Genomic DNA, 17,827 nt, shown 5'->3' with positions numbered 1-17,827 from the left:
CATACTAGAATGACAATATGAATGAGTATTTTTTTTAATAATTTTGTAACACTTTAATGCTACTTACTAGACATTTAAAACATAATAATGGACACAAATGTAACTTATACTTCTTTTAATTATTGTTTGGAGCAAAAAGTTTATTATGATTTGTATTTAAAAAAAATTATAAATTAATTTTATTACAGATACTGTACATAAATATTAATTACAAATAACATGGAAACAAAGTACTTATTATACGTTACAACAAGTTTCTTGTGGTTCGTTTTATTCAAACTTGTTCTACTACCAAAAGCCTGGTCGCTCACTAAAATTTACAGAAACATTCCTGACGATAAGAAAATGCAGTGGTGTATGAGGTAATAATTAATTATTACTTTAAACTAGTACAGCTTTTAATTATTACTTAAACAATACTTTATGGTTTCTTCTACATTTAACTGTTTTAATAATATTTACATATTATTCATTTTTTGGTTTTATTATTTTTGATTTGTTTAGTACAATAAGGTTTACGTTTTCACAGTGAATTTTTTGGTATATAAATGTTCAAATTATTCTGTTTAATACTTCTACACTTTTCAAATAAGTGTTTTTGCTAACTATTATACAAAATAAAAGATTAAAGATTATTTAACATTAGACTCAAAATTGACTACACTATAAAATTAAGAAGTTAATAAGCAACAGTCGCAAACAAAGTTGTTTGTTTATTAAACAAAACTATTATAACACTTGTTTGGTTACAAGTCTTTAAGATCGCGAATTTCTTTAAAAATAAAGATAAAATTCATAATTTAGCAGTTTTATGAGTAGAAATTGTAATTTTATAAGTATAAAAAGTGATATACATATGAAATAATAATTTTTAAAGTTGCAACTAACTTTAGGCCAACTTTAAGCAAAGTTTTCAAAATTTTTAAGTATAGTTTTTAATGCGTTTAAATTAATACTTAATACAACAAACTTTAGTATTTACAAGCTTAGATTGCTTATATTTTCAACCCCTTTTTAATCCAACACAGTGCTCAATGCAATATTCAACCCGTTAATGTATAAAAACAAACAACTACTAAGGGTACTAAAATATTAGCACCAAGTATTTGTTTACTTATTTTTCCTAAAAATGTAAAAAATATTTAAGAAATCATTTAGCTCTTATATTACGTGTGCATTCAATATTTTCAATCCAACATACTTTTTCATGCAATATTCATAACTTTTGCCGCGTAAAACTAAATACGTCATATCTCTGGTGTGTAAGTTGCTAGTTAAAAGTAACTAAGTAAAAAATTAATAATTAATGAAAGTTTTACTATGTTGTGTATAATCTTGTAGTACATATGTTTATACAAAAAAAGTTTGAAAAGAGTTAGTAGATTAAACTTTTTAGAAGTTGATTAATTTATTTCTATTATTTAAAAAAATAATTTTAATCAAATTAAAAAGGTAAGCTATTTAACTATGACAACGCTCTTTTATATATTAAAGTTGCTAGTTGTAAATAACGAAATTAAAAAACTAATAATTAATAAGAGTCTCGCTGTGTTATGTGGAATCTAATGGTATTATCTTAATATGTGCATTCAGAAAATGCTTAAAACTAGCTACTTTTGTTCAGTATATATTCCGTGCCCATAGTGTTTTCCTTCGATAACATTAAAAGTGTAGTTTTTGTTTGGATTTTCTACATACTTCAAACAATCTACTTGAGTAAAAACATAAAAGCTAAACTACTTTAAAATAATACTTTTCTACATAAAAGTAACTAGGAACTCATTTTATGGAAATTAAAGCTTTTAAAATTAGAAAAACCATGGAAGTATATAATTTTTAATTTCAGTAGGATAATCATGATCGATAGCATTTCAATTTGAAGGTGTCTTGCTCGAAAAATAACACAGACCTTTTTACATTATGAGACTAAAAGCTCTTAAGATTAATGTGGCACTTATAAAGTTTTACAAATTGAATTGTAATAACACTGTAATTAGGCACATTACATTTTAATAAAAAACTATTAAACAACGTAATATTTTTTTTGTCAAACAATGTTTAATTAGAAGTGAGATATTAAAGTTTGTCATTAAACGGCTTTAATCGCTTTACTAATTAAAACTATGAAATTTAAGTCCTTAACATTGAAAACCGTACGTTTATACTATTTCGAAGTTAAGTAACACATAAGTTTAAAAGTACTAGTACAATCATGTATATAACAAAAAAGTGTTTAAGCTATATTAACACATGCTTTGTATGCTTTGGGTTTGATATTTCAAAAGTAGTTTATAATGTTAATTTATTTTAAATGTAATTAATGTTACAGTTGTGAATCCATTTTCTACGATTCCATAGTAAATAAACGTTTATGTAGTTTCTTGAGAATAGTATGATTGGAAAAAATTATAAAACAAACAAATTAAAAAGTATAAAATAACAACTACTTATTAACTCTACAGTTGTGCATCAAGTTTTCACGCGTCCATTGTAACTGCTGCTGCAATTTATTTTGTCTGGTTTGAATGTGCTGGAGTATCAGATTTACTATGGTCAGTTTACTCATTATTTTAGTATAATTATTTTGTTTATATATTTATTGCAATTTATTTTGTGTGGTTAAAATGTGCTAGAGTATCAGATCTACTATGGTTAGTTATTATATTTTTTTGTTTTTATAAAATTTTGTTTATTTATTTGTTGCAGTTTGTTTTATTTTCTTCGAATGTGCAGGTTATCAGTACTTCTTTGGTAAAATAATTAAAGTTTATTTTAAATTTTCTGACCTGCTAACTTCACATTTATAAAAAAACACATTTAATTGTTAAATGTTTTAAAATGTATAAGCTAAACAGCTAACTTATTTTAAAAAATTAACAATTTCAAAGTGCTGGAGTCAGTGATCTTTTATGGCTAGTTTATTAACTATTTTTATTTAATTATTTTATTTATTTAACTGTTGGTATTTATTTTATTTGGTTTAAATGTGCAGGTTATCAGCACTTCTTTTGTGATTTAGTTAAATTTTATTTTAAGTTTTTTAACCCGCTAACTTCACATTTATGAGAGTAAACAACATTAAGTTATCAAATATTTTAAAATGTATAAGCTAAACAAGTCACTTATGTTAACAACTTAGGATTTTAAAGTTTTCAGAGATACGTAATAATATAAAAGTATGGCTAAAATGTTATCAACTTATTTTATAAAAAAGTAAAACTCTTCTAGGTTGTACTTTTGATTAATGCTTCTTCGCCAACTAGAAATTTTGTTCGTACTTTTGTCTTATTAAATATTCATGTTGTGTTTACTACGTCTAAAGTTCATTCAAACTTCTTTAAAGTTCAAATGGTTTCACAGTTTAATTCAATAAAAATGTTGTGAGTCTGTATGTTTTGTAAAACTTGGTGTTGTGGCTTTTAATTTTGAACTTTATAATGTTTTGAAAATATTTTGATTGTAAAAACTAATAAAACATGCACTTAAAGTTTAAAAAATTTCATGCCATATTTTAATGGAAAACTTTGAAAAAAATTAGTAACATCTGTAATAGAAATATATAGAGTTCAAATGAATGCAAAATTATATTAACTTATTCTTCAATTCGAGAATAGTTAATGTAGGTCTGTTAATTTGGTGACATTTGCCATTTTCTTTCAAGATTTAATTTAAGTTCAAAATTTACTGCAGACCAAGTAAATTTATTGTTTTAAACTAGAATAAAAAATTCAAGCGTGTTATAAGCAAATGTCTGACTATCAACTTACTCTGTTTCATCTTTGATATTTTATTGTAATTTTATATGCAATAAAATATTTGTTTTGTTTAGAATCTTAAGTAATGTTTAACTAAAAGTTAAACAAAATTATAAAAAAAAATTTGTCACATGTTTTTGATAAAACAAGTTTTCGTTGTTAGGTTTGTTAAAAAAAAGTTTATTTTATTTTATTATTTATTTATTTTATTATTTATTTATTTTATTTATTATTTTAAAGGTATTTAGCTTGTTTACATAGTTTGCTCAAATGTTTTAAAAGCATGTGACATTAACACATTTAAAGTTTTGACAGATGTTCTTTAGCATATGTTTAACGTTTGTACAGGGTTTTAAATAAATAATATATTATAAGCAAACTTTTAAATAAAATATCTTTATTCATATCATTAAGTTTAGTTAATGTTTTTTTAAATTTTTTTGTTTTTACTTCTGGTAGTAACCATCGTTTTTGTCAGTGAAATCAAAATTACTCAAATTGTAAGCCTAAACTGATACCATGTTGTATATTTCATCTTTTTAGATGTTATAATTTCTAAAGCCGACTTCTATAATTCTTTGTTTTCATTTTAAAATAAATGTTTTTAAATTCTACACCATTTTCATATAGTATTTTCCACTTAAAACGCTCGATTATGACTCACTGTAAAAACATTTAAAGTCAAACATATTTCAATGTGAGCGCTTAAAATGTTGTTTAGTTTGTTTAAAACATTTTTTTAAATATTTTGTTTAGTTAAATCTCCAATGAGCTTTCGGTCTAGGTTTTACATTTAAGAAAGTAGTACAATTTTTTTAATTATAAAGTAGTGTTTTTCAAAGATTGAACCACAAATTCATTGCTAGCTACAATTCTTTTTTAAGCTTAAATTTGTTTAAAGTAAATTCGCTGAAATTGAATCTATCAAGGAATTCAAAAACTTATATATTATAAGTGTTATATACTTGTTTTGGCATTTAATACATTAAGACTAGACAAATATCGATCCAAGTATAAAAATCAAGTGGTTTTCAAGCAGCTAGATCGACAAAAACTAAAATTATGCCAAATGTGATGCACACATTAAAGTTGCATCTAAAGCTCAGTTAAAACTTTAAGTATATTTTTATCCAAACCATTGTTTTAACAAACTGGAATTTTTTTCTTGCCAAACTAGACTTAGCTGATTTTCTCTTACAATTTTATTATTTAGTAAATATTAATTATTCACACTTACTTTAACGACAATTCAAACCAAGTTTTCCCAGATAGCCGGCGTTGTGTAACGTCAATTGTTTAACTTTAACAAGTTCAAGCCTACTTGAAAAATTTAAATAAAAGAATTCAATCATTTGAACACTGTTTGAATAATCGATCATGTTATAAAACATTTGTTGAGTACTTTCAGTCCTGAAACAAAATCTACACTTTGTCGAGCTAACTTTTTGAGTATTTTAATCTTCTGTAGTCGAATAGTTTAAATATATTATACAAATGATTTAATTTTTTTTTTTTTTTAACTGTAAGTGTTTAAGTAAATGTTTTATTGATTTTTTACTTCTACAATATAACTTGAATTTCTCTTATTTTAACACTTTTTCAAAAATCAATCTATTCGTAAATCAGTGCTTTAAGGCCATAGGGGGGGGGTCCACTTTGTTTTTTACAACTTGATCTTATTTTGTAGAATTCTGAGCTATCAGACACTTTTAACCGCTTAAAAAAACTCAAAGTAACTTTTGAGATATAAGCGATCAAAGAAAGGGCATTTAATAGGTTCCTTATGGAAGGCGAAAACTAAAAATGCGAAAAAAGACTATTTCACTAAAAATCTATCTCCTCCTTCATTTTTTGAGTAATCTTTCTCAAATTTTTACAGAATGTGTATCATTAAACTTTAAAGAGATCTATTGTAGGATTTTTTTTCATTTTGAGTAAAAAAAAAATTATTGTCAAAAAACTACCCTTTTTTTTAGTTTTTTGTGGATAAAATTTTTATTTTTCAAAATTTCAAAAATTCTAACATTATGATTCTTCAAAATATTAAAAGGAACATTTCCTGAAAATTTGAAGTCTCTAGGTCAAAAAATGAAGGAGGAGATAGGTTTTTAGTGCGTTTTAAAATTTCCGAGAAAATTGACCACGAAAAATTTGCGGTCCATACATTTATATTGAAAAATTTTTACAAAAAATTAAATATCTCAAAAGTTAAATGATATTTTTGAATTCTATAAAAACTGGTTTGTAGTTTGTACTTAAAGCTTTCATATAAAAGCCTAAGTTAATTTTTGTAAAAAAAAATGTTGGACCACCCCCTATGGCCTTAATGAATGTTTAAATTTGTTTTTTATTTAAATATAAAAACGTTATCTTATCTAACTAAATATTTGTTATATTAAATGTAAATAAAATTTAAGCTTGTGTTAGAGTTTATTTTTTATTGTCAACTTTACATGATTTATTACAGAATGCTTTGTAAAATATTTGTTACACTTTTCAATTAAACTTGTTCTTTTCAGGGTTAAAAGCACAACTTCTGATTTGAATATCTGCTTCACTCTTGGATTCATGTTGTCAGGTTATTTTTAAACGATAAGTAGTTCAATGAATAAAAAAACTCATTTCATTCATTTTTAGAGTTTATATTATTACTGATATATTCATAGAAATTTAACATATAATGCAGTACACATATCAACTCATGTATTGATTATGTCTGTATAGAACGACAAAGTTTATAAATATTTAATGTGACATGTATGTTAATGCAGTGCATTAGTACATATATTTTAAACAAACATACTAAACGAACTCTATGTTAAAAATAGTATGCTTAATTTGCAAGCTTGAATTATTTTTTTTTCATTTATATTTATACGTAATATTTTTTTGTAACAAATCTATATTTTAAAAGTTTTTGGTATAAGATATCGTTGAACTAAAATTTGGTTTTTGTAAACTTTTTGCGACCGTTTTATAAACTGTATTATATAAAATTCTTTATTTTAATAAACTTATTTGTAATTGTTTTATCAATAAGCATTGCAACAACTAATTTACAATATTTTTTTAGATGACAGATGTAGTAATGAAGTTTACGTTTGAAATTAAAACAACGTTTTAAAAAGCAGATTTGTCTATAATGTCAATACATATGTGTAAGGTTAAAATTAGCCTTTAAACATGTCCTTGGAAAGTTTTTATACGCAAGGTCTGTCATTACATGAACATTTTTAGAAATGGATTTTTTTACGACGAAGATTTTAGTATAGCTAAACAATGTATTGATAAGCGAACACTTTATTCACTCATATACTGCAGATTTATACACTTAAAATGTTAACAGTTTTATATCTTCACAGATATTTTAATAACGTCAATATACAAAAAATAAGTTGGTAATGATAATAATGTAAACAGGTATTTTAATGATGTGCTTATTTAAGAAATAAAATCTTGTAATAGATATTCAAACAACTAATTAATAAGCAAATATTTAAGTTACTCATAAACTACAGATTCTACATTAAAAAAAAATTTTTTTTTTTTATATTTCCACAGATATTTTAATGATGTCAATATACAAGGAACAAGTAGGTAGTGATCTCATGTTCTTCATTCATCATTCAGTGTCAATTATCGGTTACCTTATTTGCCTGGTTAGTTTAATGTACTTTGTATAAAAACTCGATAGTTTCAACACTAGTCTTACAGAATATCATACGCTTGATTAGTTTCAAACTTTATATATTTCGTGTTTATTTTTAACTTGCTATATTAGATGTTGTATTTTGGTTAACTGTATTCGTTAGGTTTTATATTAATATGTATTGAATAAATATTAATTAACTGTTACAAAATATTAATAAATATTAATTTAATAGTAAATATCAAATTTCATGGGTATATTAGTTATTTCATAATTTTTCTAAGCTAAATAAGTTAGTACAATTTAAGTAGGTATTTGCTAACTTTTATACTAACCATTTTGAATCTCATTCACTTTGCTAGTTCAACAAATTATAAACAAAATTAAAGTGTTAATTAATTCTAATACAAACAATTATTATTATTTTTATATAATTACCAGTTGTTTCTATTCGTTTTTATTAAATTTAATAATTAATTTTGATACTTTTTAATTTGATCTTTTTTTAAACATAAGATGTAAAATCTGATTGTCTAAAATTGTTTATCTAAAATATAAATTCTGATAAATTTAAACAAAACTTGAGTATATATGTAGTGTAGCCAAAATCAAGCGAAATGCTGTTTTTACAAATTTAAATTCTACAAGAACAAATGTCAGCATACTATTTTCTTAATACTTTCATCGCTTGTAATAAACATTTTTTGTGGTGTTCTCGGCAAAAACACGTCATATTTTGCAAAAATACATGTCTTATGTCACGTGCTAAACAATTTTGCAAAAAACAAAAAAATATTTTTGTCATCCAGGAAGTAAAAAAAAGAAACTAAATAAAAAACAACTTATATAACATAGTTATATAGATACAAGGTTTTGCACTAAATCAGTTTAAAAACTTTACTAACAAAGCAAATAGAAAACAATGCAATGATTAATTTGATTTTTCAGCTAAAAGGCTACCTTATAACTTGTTAACTTAACTAATTTTATATATATATATATAAATATTTTAGGCATCATTAACACAATTATATATTATTATATTCAGGTGAACTGATATTTTATATTTTACGTTTTCAAATATAAAACACTGAATAACATAGTTTTGTAAATTGATATAAATAAAAGTTAAGTAAACGGATATCTTGTATTTCATAAAATTTAATTCATTAGTGTTTTTACTTAGTTTAAAAAATTAACACAAATAAAATTTTTAGGTGAACGGATATCTCATATTTCAATGCATGTTCCGACTTATGTCTGAATTTTCCACTACTTTTGTCAATATCAGGTAACTTGTCAATTATTTAAAGAAAAAATTATAAAATTTTGTTTTATTTTCAATGTTTTTGTTACCAATTCTTTTTATAGCATCGTACAAAAATTATGTGTTTGATTTAATTAAGGTAAATACAATTTTTTTTTATTTTAGAATGGCTTTAACAAATCCACATTACTGTTGGTTATTTATAAACGTTTTTACACTACTGGTGTATGTTTTAATTATAGTTTTATTTGTTATTTTAAATATTGTGCTGCTAATTTTTAATTTTTTAGGGGTTGATAGGTTCTTTAAGCATTGACTACAGTTAAAAACTTATACGGAACTCTAATATATTATTTTTACTGAGCGAGAAAAATTTCCAAATTCACAATTTTAACCTTTTTTAAAAATTTCAAACCCCTTGAGACTGATTTCGAATATTAAAAACCTCAATAAAATCAATTTATTTCATTGCATCTTAAAATGCTTTATACGTTCAAAAATAGTTTTTTCAAGCTAATAGTAATTAAAAATTAAATTTAAATATATTTTATAAACTAATTAGACGCTCAAATTTTATTCATACCTGTTTACAGTGCATTTTAAGAAAAATTATTTTATTATATATTTCTAACATTGATACTCTCCACACAAGCGAATTTCCGAAACAATAAGATTAGATAACAAACAGCTTTCCTATCAATTTTTTATTTTATTCTACTGATTATTTAATTGATGCTTTGATCTTTGACATTGAAAAAACTTTAGCCAATTAAAAAGGTTAAACTTTATGATTAAGATATATTGTTTTTAAATTGGTTTAATCGGTCAGTTTTTTGCTACGGACGTTGCTTGCTAAAATTAGTATTGTTATACATAGTAGTTATTTAATAAGTATTTATATTTTCAAAAATGCTAGCTTGATAACATTTAGATTTTTAGACAAGTTAAAGGGTTAATTTTTATGATTACTTTCTACTTTTACGCAATTGTATTCACTCGTTTACTGCTGTAACAGTTTACGGTAATTTTAATTCAATTATTTTAATTGGTCAACATGAAAGGATGTCTGCATTTACAAAAGTATCCCTTTTGTCTTGAAACAAAATATTTCAATTTTCAACTACTTAATTAAACTGTTCTTTCTACCCTACAAACTTAGTTTTTTAAACTTTTAATGAGTAACATTTTATTTCTCGTAGTTTTTTTTAACTTAATTGCTTTAATCGGTCAATTGTTTGCTGCCATACTTAATTGCTAGCCGCATTAATGAATTTAAGTTTTATGTTTAATAAAAACTAACCTTATATGTTCTATTTAAACTTGTTTTACTTTAGTTTATATACAAAAAATCAAATATGTTTAGTTCGAATCAAAATAATAAATATTAAAGTTAACAAAAAATTCTACAAACAAGGTGTTTTAAAGCTCAAATTTAAATATAAGTTAATGTTAATAGTAGTTGTTTCTCTTGTAAGTTATTTTAATTTTCAATTATATAATTTTCTGTTGTTTTAAATTTTATTCTTTATCAATATCTCACAAAACTTGAATTTTCAATAAGTAAGTAAAAAAAAATATTTTTTATAACTAGATAGTTGTTTTAAAACATTTTGTACTAATCATGTATCACTAAACCTCGGTTTAAATTTAAAATTTTTGAATAATGTTACTTAACGGTAGCAAAATTCGAACTTAAACAAAGTCTATTTATACTTCAATATAAATATGTTTTAAACTCAATAATATTTACGAATCTAAATGGGTTCTTGTTTAAAAAAAAATTATGAATTAAATTTTTTCGAAACGAAACCTAAACTTTTTAAATATTTTGCATTTTACTCATCAAGATTACAAGCTCGACGATATTAGAGGAAAAAAATATAAAACTCGCAAAGTAAATTTTTGACAACTCTGAGAGTATATTCAAGTTAACATATTGTTGATTACAAATAACTTAAGTAGAAACTATTTTTCAATAACTTAAAAATAACTCTTTAAAACTTACTTTTTGACTTAATGTTAATTAAAATTACCTACAATTAAAGGCTAAAACAATAAGAAATCATATGCATTGCACATAACTGTTTGTACTTTAAAAAGTATTTTTTAAACTTTAAAGTACTTTTTATCCGAATGTAACCCTATTTTATAAGCCACTAAGCCACATACTTTTTGTTACCACAACTTTAAATATTTGCAAAAACTAATTTAACTTGTAAATAATTCAATGATAAATGCGTGCGAATGATACTACCCATTGTATTATATAACTAGCCTACTCAAAGTTATTAAACTTAATTTAGTTATTTTTTTAATAGGGATAGGCATAGTTTTGTATGATTTGAAAAATCTAATTAACTCCATTTTTTGTATAATTTACTTTTTTTTTTAAACTAATTACCTCCATTGTTTTGTGTGATTTGCATACTTACAAAAGTATCAGTCTTATTGCACAAATTACATTTTAAGTAGTTGTTTGTTTATGAGTATTTATAGTAATCGGTATTAACTTGTACTAAACTTCTTTCAAGAAAAAAAAATAATACGAGGAATATTGGTATAAGCACTAGCTAATTAAATTCTATACATTTTAAAAACAAAGTCTACATATTTCAAAAAATATATAAAATTATATTTTGAATAATATATAATATTAATAAGCTTAATTCATGTTGCTCAATTCAACTTAACACATATTTTAGGCTATTAATAAAGATTTGTTTTATAGTTCCTATGAAACTTATTACAACATTTTAAATTTTTGGTTTCTGAAATTTAAATCAATTTATTCTACACTGTAAAAAAATTTAAAATTTAAGCAAAGACGTCTTCCTTAAACTTTTTCATTAAGGTTTAAGCAACATACCAGCACAAATTAGTCTAATAGTTTATATATTTTGCGCAAACATTATAATTTTTTCAACTGTTTACTTGATTTTTTTTAATATTAAAGTCTTACATTTTCTATTTTTTACAGTTCTGTGAAAACACTCTACTAAGGTTGAATTTTCCACAACAAAAATATTATTTTTTCCTTTTCAAACTTCATTTTAACTATCCCTTTTTTATAACCAAAACGGGATAGGTCATTAAAATTCTCAAGTATAACCAAAACTGTGGTTTTAGTTAAAAAATAAGAATTGCAAACTAAATATGTAATCTATATCAAGAATAAAGTATTTAAAAGTGCAAAATAAACTTTTGACAATAGTAAAACATATCAGTTTTTTTCTTACTTTTAACTTTAGAAAATCAAATAATAATCAACAAGTTTAAAATATTAATTATGATCCAGATTAAATATTTGTTTAATTAAATAGTTTTCACGTAAAATTTTGTTGTTTATAGTATTGTAAGCTTGTGTTGAACAATGTAAAGCAAATTGTACTATTTAATCAAAATAGTTATCTTTATCTAAATAAAATTAGTTATTAATCAATGAACGAAGAACTACTGTTTACTTTCATTACAATTTTTTATTTTAATAAAGATTTTAGAAGTCAAGATAAAGCAAATCTTTTAAAATAGAGTCTAAATGATTTACCAAATTTTATGTTAATCAGCCAGAAAATACCAAATGCACTAAAAACGCAAAGTTTCGGAAGCTTTAAGTTGAGCTCGTGCGTTCTCAGTAACGTGCTGACGTAACATTATATTTTGTTGATGTGAACTAAAAAAAAAATTTATATCTGATCGGAAGGCTTTAAATTTACACCTCTGTCTTTAGTTGTTAATATATATCGAATTTTTTTTGCAGTCGGATGACTGTCTTTGTGACTTGAACAAAAAAAATAATCTTGAATGTACAAATGTAAGTTTTGAAGTTTAGTTACGAAAACCGGACTAAGTATTTAGTTTAAATAAAATTTAAAATATAGCATCTTTAGAAAATTCAATTGAAAAAGTTTGATGCCTGCAAATAGTTATATATGTAATAAATTACCAAGTGACTAATGTTCTATATTGTAGTGTGAATAGTCAAAACAAATCTTTAAGAATAATCAGGTATGCTTAACAAAGATAAACCTAACCAGTTAATAGTTTTTCATCAAGAAATCAATATGTTTTAAAACATTGAGTTGTAACTAAAAGCGTAGAAGTTGTTCAGACTCGTTCTTGCCTTCTGAAAAACGCAGTGGCGTAATACTTTTTTTGGAGAATTTAGCTACAGAAAACTTATAAATACCAGCGGGAACAGTTAATAGTATTAGAAATTATTATTGAAAAATTCTATTTCAATTTTTTAACAGTTCTACGACTGTTTATTGTCATCGTTTAGTATTTAAACTAGTTTAAAGATTAATGCAGACATGTTGGTTAAAAAGATAGTTTTATAACAAATGTTTGAAAAAGGAATAAGCTGTTATATGGTATTCAAATAGAGATTTTTAAACTTTTAAGAGCAACTAAACTTAGAAAACTAAAAGTACAGCATATAGTGTTATTTGTTATTTGAGATAGAAATTGTATAAATTATTCGGATTATTTCCACTCTTTAAAAGAAGCGTACAAAACTTTATTATGTAGAAACAAAACAATTAAAATAATAACTTCTACATCAAAGCTATATCTTACTTGAGACTTTGGTAATACTTGATTAGTTAAGTTTATATAATATCTAGATGGATGCTATCAGCTTGCGAAGTGAAACACACAAAACTTTATTTTTGGAAAATAATTTCTGTATACTACTAAACTTTTACATTCTATATTACAGATGGATGCTCTCAGCTTGCGAAATGAAGCACACAAAACTTTATTTTTGGAACGGATTCACAATGATGTCCTCGTTTTTCCTATGCAGAATTTTGCTGGCCCCCATATTTTGGCTGAGGGCGTATCAGATGATAAATACAGAAATTTATAAAATAACGTGAGTTTTATGAACAAATTTACAAAAATAGAAGATTCTATATTTAATTTTTTTTTAAGTTATTATTTTAAGATAAACATAGATGTATATAAAATAACGTTAGCTTCTGTTATTTTGTTATTAAAATAGATTATATAATGGTTAATATATTTAAAAGTTTATTATTTATATTAATTTAATTTATTCTTTAAATTAATACATTTAAAAATAAATTATATAATGGCATATAAGATAGTTAATTTTATTAGATGATAGATACAAAATATTTATAATATAAAGTTGGTTTATAAATTATCTAAACCAAATATAGTTTTAAATGTTAATTACAAACTAATGAGCTGATTAACTTCTAGAAACAATAATATCAGATAATTAACATCAAAAGATATAAAATTACAAAAGTTTATAATGTTTGTAACTAATTTATCTACAAATCTATTAAACACCAAGTTTAAGTTAATTTTTTTACGTATTGATCAGATGTTTAACACTAAAAAGTTTAATTTATCTTATTTTCAACTAACATAATTGAAAACTAACTATTGCTGGAAATAGTATACATTTATTGTAATTATTTAATTAATATCTGACTGTAAAAAATAATTTAAATTAATCTTCGCTTTCAAGTATAAGTTAATGAGTTTTAAATGCAAATTTTGTTCAAAGCTTGGCTGGGTAAAAATTATTTTTCTTTTGAGAAGATTAAACTTGTTGTACCTTTAGAAGTTAAACTGGGTTTAAAAATAGCTTTTTAGAAAAACAGTTTAACCGCATAAACGTTGCCAAATAGGACTTAAAATAGTTTTATCTCTTTTGAAAAAAGCAAGCTGTACACATTTATCACAAGTTTTACTGCCGATGAGACGTTACACGACAAAAACTGCTTGTTTTGAAAAATGTAGTGAAGCAAATTGTTTAAAACAAATTTCAAACGAAAATTTAATATCCAAAAAAAATTTGTTTAGGTTCTAACAAAATAATAATTAAACAGTGTCGGCTAAATACTGTAATAGTAACTGGATAAAAATATGCTAGCATTATTTAAGTTTGAATTATTTTTTCTTAGTTCTTAAAGTTGAAACTGCATGTTCATAAGTTATTCTTTTACTATACTATCATTACTTTTAACTATTTACTCTAATCACTGTATTATGACATGCTTATTGATCTTCTTAACTTTGTTTTACTAAAATTTCTAGTCTAAAATTAATTCTTTTAAGAAATATCTTATATCTGACAATGACAGACACCTCTCAAATTTATACAACTTATTATTATATAAAAGTAAAATATTAAACTTGTCACTTTCTAACCAGCATTGGTCCTGTTATGCACTGGACATATGTTTCAATCTGCCTCATATTACTCATAATTAGATATTTTTTCTTTTTAAAGTTATATAATTCCACTACTTTGATAAATATATTTCAGTTATGTTATATATCTAGCAATCTATTCAATTATTAACACTATCTTTTTTTTCCAGCATTGGTCCTGTCATGCATTGGACGTGGATCTCAATCTGCCTCACACTGGACACCTTTAACTGTTTTTGGATGCTGAAAATGCTCAAGTACGTCATAACGCAGTCGATGAGCAAGAAGAAAGTTTGAAAAAAAAAAACAGAGATAAAAATTGGTGAAACTTCGTAGAAGGAGAGCGGATTTGTTTTAAGTGTTTCCTTTGTGCAGCTTTTTAAATATCTTCTGATTGTTTTTAGTACTAAACTTTTGGTTTTAACTTGAATTAAATGTGAGTTTATAAAAAAACAGTTGCATTAAAAACAAATTTTTAAAATTTTAAAGAAAAAAACTTGGTGTTAATGAAGGAACTCAGTTAGCTGTTGTTTTGTTTTTTTTATTAAGTTTAAACATCTTTCGATTCATTATAAACATCTTTAAAAATATTTTGATTGTTTTAAGTACCAGAGTTTTAGTTTAAACTTAAAGTAAATATGAGTTTAAAAAAAATAAATTGTGTAAAAAATAGTTTGTAAAAACTATAAAGAATTTTTTTTTGTGATATTTCGTTGAAGATGAGTTTAGATATTCAATTTAATTAAGATGTTTTAATTTAAAGACTTGAAATTGTTTTCTAACTAGCTCAGTAATGATACCTACGATTTTTTTAAACTAATTAATGAAAAAATACTAACTGTTCAAAAGATTAAAAAACAAGAAATAATTTAATGAAACTTTGTATAAGAGAGTTGACGTTTTAAAAATTTATTAAAGTATATACAATAAAAAATATTAGCGACATTTCGTCATAGGACGGTAGAAAAACTCGATTTATTTCACAAACAACTTTTATAGCTTTAAAGGCTTTATGATTTAAATGTCAGAGTTTGGGATTTATTTCAAAGTTGTTGTGAGTTTGAAAATACCAAATTGAATAAAACAAGAATGTGAATGTTTTGATTTCAACAGGGACAAATTGTTGTTTTTTGATCGTGTCTGAAAGTTTAACTTGTTTATTTTTCAACAATTTTTTATAGCTTTCTTACTTATTTGGATTTTTTTTTACTTTGTAAATAAATTTAAAAACAAAAAATAAATATAGGAGATAAAAACACTGCATTTTTTAGATTAAAATCAAAAAGTAAGTTATCTACTTGAAAAATATCTTACCATAAAGAAAAGTTTCTGGTGATATTTTATAAGTATGAGTAACACATTTATATTGTTTTAAACTTTATTTTATCGCCTTCACTCAGTTTTTAGGTTTTATGTTTTTTTCAGTGTAATTTAAATAAAAAATATTCTACGGTAGAAAGATTAAACGTTAACTTAAAATAATAAAAAAACATTAAGTTTTAAAAATTTGAAGGAAAAATTGATTAGTAAATGTTTTAAACATTAATGGATTTTAGATATTTTCAGTGGAAAAATGTTTTAATCATAAATATATTTAAGTTTATATTTTTTAAATCTTTACACGTAGATTATCATTTAAATTCCTGAACTTTCCACTCTGGCTTGAATTCAATTAAGTTTATCGTGTTTTCAAGCTACTTTCTGTAAAAGATGTTTTTATAACGAAACTTAACTACTGTATGTTTTAATTTTAACTTTACTAACAGTTTTGTAAATTTCTTTTAGAAATACCATACAAATTTAAATTATAACTAAACGACTTTTTTCATAGATTTACAAAATTTTATTTTTTATTTCACTTTATTCTTTATATTGTTATTTTTTGTGTAAAGTTTTAACACATTCCATGACAAATAATTTATTTTTCAAACACTGGCTTTACACAGCTTTCTTTCAAATTATTATTTTTTATATACTTTTTTAAAAAGCTCGCTTTAAGTACGCTGGTTATTTTTCTTTCTTTTTTATAGACTTTAATGAAATATTAAAATTTTTGTAGTATGTGTGTTTTCTTTTTTTATTCTTTATTTTTCTAATATAAATTTACAGACTTAGTTATCCTTTTTAAACTCTATAACTGTATAATATTTTTTTTTTTACATATGTTACCTATTTATAGTGTTTTTTAATTAGGTTCTATTCATTGTTTTTTTAGTTTTTCGAAGTATAAATGATATAAAGATAAAAAACTATATAGTAAACGAATACACTGTTTGAGTTACAAAGATAAACGGTTAATAAAAACAGTATTACTAATATTATTAATTTGTTTTACTGTCGTATATATTAATAAAAAGTCTCACATTATGCTATGTTTTGTACTTTTGTTAAACGAAATGTTTTAATTAAATATTAAGTACAGTAAGGACATCGGTAACACTTTAAGAGGTACGCGCCTGCAAATGATGGACTAAATCTCGAATTTAGATGATTATATGAAGTATTCAAATATTTTTTGTTTAAGTAAAAAAGAGTTTATACTGCTTTATTTGTTTCATACTGGTTTTGTTTTAAAAAAAGATTTAGTTTTAAAATACCTATAGTTTCTTACAACTTCCTGAAATCTACATCAGTGTCATTTATTTTTTTTTTAATAATTACTTTATCAACTAAAACATCAAATATTCTTGAATTTTCAAGCTTACTGCTTTTTAATGGTTAGAAAAGCTTTTTTTTGTGTACTTGATTGAAACTATGAGTTATTTTTCAAATAGTTTGTTAGTTTTTATGAAAACATTTTCTTAGTATTCGGCTTAATCTGCTTAACATAAAATCTTTAAAGTCGTAGTTCAATGGAAAAGTGACAAAGGGGAAAGTTGAAAAAATGTCAACTTAATTTATTTTTTAAAGCAATTGCAAACGGTAAAAAACATCAAGGAATCATTTGCTGTTTCAGCGATAAGCGCA

General features: G+C 23.6%; 1 protein-coding gene across 1 annotated transcript; it reads left to right on the top strand.

The window, feature by feature from the left end:
- The first annotated feature begins 192 nt into the window (after window positions 1-192).
- Window positions 193-16,884, top strand: LOC145834043 (TLC domain-containing protein 4-like). Its single transcript, XM_082941370.1, has 7 exons — window positions 193-362; window positions 2,463-2,552; window positions 6,275-6,333; window positions 7,317-7,414; window positions 8,622-8,695; window positions 13,389-13,544; window positions 15,031-16,884. The coding sequence occupies exons 1-7, from the start codon at window positions 220-222 to the stop codon at window positions 15,155-15,157; spliced, it is 747 nt and encodes a 248-aa protein (XP_082797496.1). The 5' UTR covers window positions 193-219; the 3' UTR covers window positions 15,158-16,884.
- The last annotated feature ends 943 nt before the right edge of the window (window positions 16,885-17,827 follow it).

The sequence above is a fragment of the Thalia democratica genome, chromosome 4 (genome assembly GCF_965202585.1).
Source record: "Thalia democratica chromosome 4, ktThaDemo2.hap1.1, whole genome shotgun sequence".
Classification (NCBI taxonomy): domain Eukaryota; kingdom Metazoa; phylum Chordata; class Thaliacea; order Salpida; family Salpidae; genus Thalia; species Thalia democratica.
Note: the sequence above shows the minus strand (reverse complement) of the source record. Positions and strands in the feature narration are given on the sequence as shown.